Raw genomic sequence first — 8,949 nt, forward strand, 5'->3', positions numbered from 1 at the left:
ATGAGATGGTTAGACAGCATCACCAACTCAATGGACATGAGTCTGAGCAAACTCTGGAGATAATGAAGGGCAGGAAAGCCTGATGTGCTGCAGTCCATGGGGGTCACAAAGAATCGGACGTGACTTAGCAACCGAACAATGAGAGCATAGTCACAGTGTCCCCTACTGAACTGGGATTCTCTATAAGCCCTGGCTCAATGCTGGCCACAGACCAGGCACCTGCTTCTTGTAACTGAATTCTTCTTGCTGTTATTTGTCTTAGCAGCAGCTGAGGACTGTCTGTGCTTGCTGATCAATTTGTTTCTATATCCTTTGCCTCTTTACCCATCAATATGATTTTTTCTACCCAAGCCTCGGTATCCTTCCCTCTGTTTTGTACTAGTCTCTGCCCAGCCCATGGTCACCTGTATACCCATCCTTTCTGTTCTATCACTGAGGATGTTGCTGTATCACTAACCATGCCTCTTCCTTCTTTGAGTGTCCATCACAGCCTAGATGCTCTTCATCTCCGTACCCTTGACCTTTGTTCCATGGTTTCCTCTTCTCAAGGAGAAAATGCTATGCACAGTCAAAAGAAACAGAGGACCAAGGCATTTGTACTTTTGTCCTGGTATCTAAATTTGACTTTAGACACCATTCTGACTTGGTGTTGCTTACATATGCTCTGCATCCTACAATGAAGAGATCTATTTCCCTTTCTCAGGAAAAAAAATTAATTCATTTTCACAGTTCTGGAGATTTTCCCTGTGATATTTCAAGGTGTTGAGGAAGATGCAAGAAAAAAAAGCATTCTTACCAGGATAACGGTAGTTAATGTACCCTGATGTGAAGACAGAAGGCCACCCAGAAGAGGTGTACTAGAAGCACCATCCTTCTCTTTTCAGTTTCTGCTGTAACCGATGCCATGTTACTTCATAAAACAGCCACCTGTCTGATGCTGGCGATGCCTTTTTCAGTATTTGAAGATAAGTTTTAGAACAGAGAATGGTCACCCAGTAAATCTCACAAATGGCCACTTCCCTGGTGACTCAGATGGTAGAGAATCCATCTGCAATGCAGGAGACGCAGGTTCCATCCCTGGGTTGGTGAGATCCCCTGGAGAAAGGAATGGATACTCACTCCAATATTCTTGCCTGGAGAATTCCATGGCCAGAGGAGCCTGGCAAGTACAGTTGATGGGGCTGCAAAGAATCGGACATGACTTGAGTGACTAACACTTTCACACTTGACCACACCTGGAATCTTTGTGATAATTTTTAAAAGGCAAATTCCCTGAGTGGTTTAATAAGAGAAACAGAACTCCTCAGTGGCCTGATGCAACCCCAGGCCCAGGGCCCAAAGCTTACAATGCTGGCTCAACTTCAGCTTTCACAGGGGCCTTATGGCTAGACAGCCCTGCTCTACCATTAACAGCCATCTCCCCATTGTTGTTCTTCCTTGGTCACCCATTTTCACACAATGTTAGCAATAGTTCACTGTCAATGATTTCCATATTGGAGGCTAATGTTAAATGTCCTTCAGCTGCTTTTAATAGATCTTTCAACTGCTCACAAAACATGAGTAAATCTTGATGGAAACATTCTATCATAGAAATATTATCTATAAATATGGTAGAGTAAGGGTGAAAGGGAGTAAAAAGCTAAGTTAATGAGAAAAAACAATTGGGCCAGGGAAAATTTAAAGCTCTTGTAGTTAAATTTCTTTTTTTATTGTATAGACTGAATTAAAAGTCATAGGCAAAAAAGACAGAAATCATTAAAAAGAAATCAAAGAGAAACTAGAAGCAATTAACTAGATAATTTAGTTTAAATATGCTAGTGTGATCACAAAAACAACAAATACGTTAATGTGTAAGAAGAAATTTTATATGAATTTTAGGGGAAATTTTTATGCAGTTTAACCTTGTTATTATGAGGAACAAGGATGGGAAAGGCAAGAAAGCTATAAGTAAATTTTTTTAATTGAATTAATTCTCACTTATATTTAATAGTATGTAATACTTAAACTATTCTAGAATCAATTTTAAGATATAGTAAGAATGATCATGGGCTTCCCTAGTTTCTCAGCAGTAAAGAATGCGCCTGCCAATGGAGGAGGTGTAACAGACTCAGGTTTGATCCCTGGGTCAGGAAGATACCCTGGAGAAGGAAATGGCAACCCACTCCAGTATTCTTGCCTGGGAAATGCTATGGACAGAGGAGCCTGGCAGGTTACAGTTCATGGAGTCGCAAAACAGTCAAATACAACTTAGCAACTAAATAATGGCTGTAACAATAAGAATGACCAGATTTAATAGAGAATGAAAATAGAAATCTAAAATGACCTTTGGACCACCAAGCTATGAGCCTCTCATTGTGGTCAGTGAAATGCTAGATCAAGCTTGCCTGGCTTATATGCCCAACTTAGCCAATCTGGCTGGCAAAAGGGATAGAAAATTGTGCTGACTGGCTGATATTGAGGATAGAGTCATTCCCATCCAAACTACAGTGGAGAAACATAGTATGGATGCCTGGGGGGACAAGCAAACAATCTTTATTCCACTTTCCATTTCTTAGGAAACTATTTTTGAAGTGGTCTTTCCAAAAAGCACCTGGACCGAGATGCAAATAAAACTCTTATCCCTGATCAAATGTGAAGAGTTGACTCGTTGGAAAAGACTTTGATGCTGGGAGGGATTGGGGGCAGGAGAAGAAGGGGATGACTGAGGATGAGATGGCTGGATGGCATCACTGACTCGATGGATGTGAGTCTGAGTGAACTCCGGGAGATGGTGATGGACAGGGAGGCCTGGCGTGCTGCAATTCATGGGGTCGCAAAGAGCTGGACACGACTGAGCGACTGAACTGAACTGAAAGCTTAAACAGAGAAACCGTCAACTGCTAATCTCAGTCCCATGGTTGTTGAGTAAAATGAATGTCTTGCTTTTACAGGGCACTGCATACTTTTCAGAGCACGGCCATCCAAATCATCATACTAACACTCGCATCAGTCTCACACCAGCTCTGAGCAGACATTGTTACCCCTGTTATAGGCTAGGTTATCCAGGTCAAGGAGGACAATGGAAGAACTGGAGCAAGAACCCAGGCTCTTCTCTCCTAGGCCAGCGCCTCTGCACTGATGACCACCAAGGTCTCTAAAAGCACCGCACTGTTGGGAGGAATAGCAGATAAAAGTATTACATGGTTGAAAGAATAATTGGGCATATCAGTCTTATTCCTTCCTACTCATTGTCTACCGTTCTGAGTAAGTCAAAGCATCAGAAATCTACTGCATTAAGTATCTCTTCAATCTGTTAACAGCAGCACACTGGTGGGAACAAGCTACTCCTTAGTAATCTCTGTACTTTCATCTGCAAGTCCTAAATCAGGAAAACTGATGAGAACACTGAAATCTTTGTGCTAAGTCACTTTAGTCATGTCTGACTCTTTGTGACCCTGTGGATTGGAGCCCTCCAGGCTCCTCTGTCCATGGGATTCTCCAGGCAAGAATATTGCAGTAGGTTGCCATGCTCTCCACCCAGGGATCTTCCCTACCCAGGGAATTGAACCCACGTCTGTTACATCTCTGCATTGGCAGGCAGGTTCTTTACCACTTGCACCATCTGGGAAACTGAAATCATTGCTTCATGATTTAATTCCTTAACCTAAAAGCACATTAATTCTAGTTATCATTCATTCCAAAGTTATTAAGTTTTAAGTAAGCCACAATATATAAAACCAAAGAAAACTATTTATATTTGAGATCATCTTATAGTAGCACATGGAAGACAACTGCTCCTATAAATTATGTTTTGTTTTGTGCTATCATTTTAAAAATAAATCTTATGAGATTCTTATGATAGACAAGAATGAGATTTTTCAGCAATTTTTAAAATGTTCTACAGTTCTGAGATACTGCTTCTAATTTTCTAGTCAATGATTTTTTCTTAATTGCTCTAAAATGGCCTCAGATTTTAAAATGTTATTGATTTTTGTTCTTTCCTCTAATATGCACCTGAACAATAGCCATTTGAACATCTCAGGCAGCAACATCAGACAGCAGAAGGACAAAGGCAGCATTATTTACAGCAAACATTCAGATTGTTCTATAACCATTAAACTCACTCACTTACTATTCTCCGACCTACCCACAGCCTCCTGCCATAAGGTGGGAGCTGCCATGTGGGCTAAAGGTGAGGAGGGCAACCCTATCCAACTCTCAGAGATGCTGGTTCATCTCCTACATTAATTCATGAACATCTCCCATAGAATCTGTAAAATAAGCAAATGGAAACTCATTTATGGGCTAAAGTGTCTACGTTAAAACTGTGCCTTTGACTATACTATGTAGAACATGTAATTGCAGAGTAATTACCATCTATGTGTTTGTGTGTTTATATTGAAGATTTATTAATAATATCTAGTAGGCTATGAAGGCCTCATACCCCTTAAGGTCTTTCCTTGGGTAGGGAAGCACTATGATAGCCATGGTTTTACTTACAGTCTCCTGCAAAGATAAGTCTTAAAAGATTTGCATGACATTCAGCTCTGATTCTGCAGCCAGCATACCTAGTCACACCTGGAGTATCTGTGAAATAATGAGTTAGTTTCCCACTGTGAGGCCTCTTTTATAATTCCAATTTCAGCTGGAAAGTCTTTGAAGAAATGATTGAACCATATCGTCTCCATGAAAGCTGTAAAGATTTAACAACTGCTGAGAAATTAAAGAGAGAAACTCCATGGAAAATTACAGATGCAGAACTGGAAGCAGTCAAGGAAAAGGTAAGGACTTTTCTTCTTTAATCTTTACTTTGCTATCTAACTAGCTGAAAAAGAAAACAGTGGTTGATTTAAAGATCAAGAAGTAATGTATCTATTATAGAATTTCATTTATTCACGATCTAGGGTTTCTGCATATTTCGAGTCCTTTTTCAATCATATTAGTGAATGTGAGGATTTAGAAAACTGCTTTCATTTTTTAGTATAAAATCAAGTTTTTTAAGTTGAAAACAGGCTATTGATACATATTGTGAAGCCTTCTTTCCAATTTAATTTTATAGTAAAGGGAACAGACCCATCAGACTAAAATAATTTCAGTCAATACATATGCAAAGTAAATATAGATTGCTCACAGTTTGACACAATAAAAAGAATTTTAACCTGATAAAATTAGCTATAAAAACTTACATAGGGATCTGAGAAAATCTGTAACTGGAACACTGAATATGCAAATTGGATCTGGAACATCTTGTAGGATGGATGTGAAATGGTGAGCTTTTCTACATAACCCAATAAGATGGGAGTTACCTGCATCTGGCTTGAACCGAATGAAGTTGCAACAGTGAGGATGATGAAGAGGGCAAAGACATAAGAATAAGGCAGAAAGATTAACATCTGAATGGGATTAGACATTCAAAGAAAAGGACCTCAAGAAGCTCTAAATTACAAAATTTAAGCCACATTAGGAGCTGAAGGTGGAACAGATTAGAGCAGGAGATATTAAAAGCCTTTCAAATTTAGTAGAAAAAATACTGAGCTAAGAATCATAAACTTTGTACAACAAAGTGCCCAGTTCTAACAAAAGCTTTTCATATAATTGAACAAATCACTTATCTGGCTTCTGAACCAGTGAAATGTAATAATAAATATTAGTCTCATCACTGCAAAATAGTTAATGTAGTTATTTTTCCAAATGAGTCTTTTAGCGACTCTTTCATTGAAACCAGTCTCCTGTGCTGGTAAAAATCAAAGAGTTTAAAGAAAGATTAGACTAGGGTATAATCTATGTTCTTAGCATACCAAATTAGTATCAAGATTAGGTTAGGTTTCTTCCACAGCAAACCTGTCCCCCAGCACTGGCCATTCTCGTCTTTTTACTGTTATCCATGTTGCTTGCTTGTTTTTTTCTTCCAGAATTTAATAAGCACTATACCTCAGTGGGGCTTCCCAGGTGGCTCAGTGACAAAGAATCCACCTGCCAAAGCAGGAGACGTGGGTTCAATCCCTGGGTCGGGAAGATCCCTTGGAGAAGGAAATGGCAACCCACTCCAGAATTCTTGCCTGGGAAATCCCATGAACAGAGGAGCCTGGCATGCTGCAGTCCATGGGGTCACAAAGAGTTGGACATGACTTAGCAACTTAACAACATAACACAATGGTCTTATTCTTTATATTTCTAATATTTTCCATCAGTTTCTAAAACACTGTAAGTTTCCAAACCTGAACGAAAAGGTTTTGTTTTTTTTTTTTCAAATGAGGCTTTCCTACTTGTCTATAAGAGGAAAAAAGATAAATTCTCATTCATAATTCTGGGAAACTGCCCTCAACAAAATCTGAATGTTTTCCACAGAGTTACCGCCAAGTTCGACTGAATGAACTCTTACAGGAGCACTCAAGAGCTGCTAATCTCATAGTCCTGTAAGTATCATTGCAGACATTTAAAACTGTTACAGAGAAGTCTCGGGTACATGGGTTAATCAATATAGAAGCTCAAAACAATTCAGGTGGAAAGTTAAATTTGGAACATGTGGGAAAATAAACACCACCCTAAGACAATGGGGCCTACGGGCTTTAGAGGGCTCCATATGGACTTTACTCTAGACATGCCCCACCCAAAGGGCCAGGACACACGACACCTAGAACCCTCATTCCCTGTCTAGACCTCACTCTAGGAACCTGACCCTGGAATTCCCTGCCAATTAAGCCCCAAGTTGGCCAAGGTTCACAGGCCCCTTCCCTGGATAGCTGCTCCTGAGGTGTGGAGTCCATGGCATGTTCTCAAGGTTCCTAACCATGTGGGAAGAGGCTAGGGCAGGAGAAAAAAGAGTGCGCTTTTCCATTTCCACTCTTTGTCCTCCACCCCACAAATATTAGGGGCATACCTGCTGGAAATAGGAATGCTTATCTAAAGATTCGTTGCTAAACATGAAACCCAGCAATTTCACATTTATATCTCATGATCTAACTCCTAGGTACAAGGGTAAGTATGTCTTCAAGCAAGGTCTACATTGGAAGACTATTCATCTAAGAGATAGACTGGTGTCCTGCGATGGGTGATAGAGCCCAAATAGCTATTTCTTTCAAATATAATAAGAGCTTTAAACTATTAGGAAAAATCATTTTCCCCCCAGAAAAAATGGGGAGAGGTATTGGTTGATCACATTTTCTATTTAAAGAGTGAAAATCTATTTATGCTTTGCCTCTATTCTAATGGGCTTCCCTGGTGGCTCAGATGGTAAAGAATCTGCCTGCAATGCAAGATATGCAGGTTTGATCCCTGGGTTGGGAAGATCCCCTGGAGAAGGGAATGGCAGCCCACTCCAGGGTTCTTGCCTGGAGGATCCCATGGACAGAGGAGCCTGGTGGGCTACGGTCCACAGGGTGGCAAAGAGTCGGTCATGATGAGCCACTAACACTTTCACTTTCACACTTTCTATTCTATTACAATGTCCAAGTCTATTTTTCTGGTTTGTAAATATTTGTATTATCTGAGAAACATCTCAATTTAACATCTATATTCAAAATAATTTCAGCACTTTCATTTTGTGGTGGAGGCATATATACAGTTTAGGCCACTTGTTATTATAAAGCTCAGATAGCTAATGATGTTACTGTTGGTACTAATTGTCATGTTTGTTCTTTATTTTTCTTCCATGCTGTCAGGAGCCTTCCAGTGGCAAGAAAAGGATCTATATCAGATTGGTTGTACATGGCTTGGTTGGAAATCCTCACAAAGAACCTCCCTCCTGTCTTACTAGTTAGAGGAAATCACAAAAATGTCCTGACATTTTACTCTTAAAATATCTTTATCCTTAAAGATAAAGGATTAGAACACATTTTAATTTAATGTATGAATAATTAGGAAACAAGTTCCAGTACTTTATGTTGTAAATGTGATCTGTGGATATTCAAACCTAGAAGACTATCCTATAGGGTTCCAAGTAAATTTTGCCATTTTTAAATTATTACTTAATGGGAACTATTTTTTAAATCAGTTTAAGGGAGTGTCAAAGCCAATGCTACCCCTAGAAAAACATCTTGTCAATGCTATTTAAAAACATGAAAATTAAGCAAACATATGCTGGCTTATTATGCCCATGAAAACTCAACTTATTGTAAGCTTTTCCAGGCACACCTAATCTTTTGTTTGCTTCTAGGGCCTGGTAGTGGCCTCAGCCCCACAGCAGTTTCTCATTAAATGCTTATTGACAGGCTGGTATAGTAACCATGGGTGGTTATCAAAGGAAAAGACCAACTGGGCAGGAAACATGATTATACTTGGTCTTCTGAGAAGCTTACACTCACAAAGAAGATTTGAAAATCAATAACTAAAAACTTTAAGAGGTAACCTGAGTCTCTACAATGCTTAAAACACTTACCTAAGTAAGGTTATTTAACATAACAGATTAAATACTGAGAGTGATCTGAGCAATTGCTGATAACATACAGCTTCAATTTGGGGCTGACTGAAAAATATATTAGCTGAAAAAGGAAGCAAAATATATTCTGATTAAATATGCAATATATTCTGTTCTTAATATATAAATTTTAATTGCTTTCCCCACTAAATATTTAGACATTTTATTACTTTGAATATTTTTTTCTAATTAAGTGGTTAGCATAGATGAAGTCTTCATAGATGTCTAATTGGAAATCAAATATCACACAGTTTCAAACTGTTGTGAAGAAATATATCCTGAATCATATTTTTAGTTACTTTATATAATGATTATAGAGAATTAAAAGATAATTAAAATTTGATGTAGAAAAATTTGCAAATTTGAAATATATAAGTATTGATTTTTTTCATTTGTTAGTATTCATACAATACTTAATCACATTAAAAACTACCAAAATTTTTTTCTGATGGATGCGTTGATTATTTTTCCCTGACATATTGTGGCTGTTTATTGTAACTGATAAAAAATATGAGGGAGAAAAAGTCAACCTGAAATAAATGCACTCAAATTTG

General features: G+C 38.5%; 1 protein-coding gene across 2 annotated transcripts in view; it reads left to right on the forward strand.

Moving 5' to 3' along the window:
* SLC12A1 (solute carrier family 12 member 1) overlaps positions 1–8,949 on the forward strand; it is a 90,070-nt gene extending 81,121 nt beyond the window's left edge. For both annotated transcript variants that reach the window (XM_040226463.1, XM_040226462.1), the window contains exons 24-26: positions 4,625–4,760; positions 6,328–6,395; positions 7,641–8,949. In XM_040226463.1, coding sequence (XP_040082397.1) covers positions 4,625–4,760; positions 6,328–6,395; positions 7,641–7,776 — 340 coding nt within the window. In that variant the 3' untranslated portion in view covers positions 7,777–8,949. The remainder of the gene's footprint in view (positions 1–4,624; positions 4,761–6,327; positions 6,396–7,640) is intronic.

This window comes from Oryx dammah, unplaced genomic scaffold (assembly GCF_014754425.2).
Source record: "Oryx dammah isolate SB20612 unplaced genomic scaffold, SCBI_Odam_1.1 HiC_scaffold_26, whole genome shotgun sequence".
NCBI classification, from domain to species: Eukaryota; Metazoa; Chordata; class Mammalia; order Artiodactyla; family Bovidae; genus Oryx; species Oryx dammah.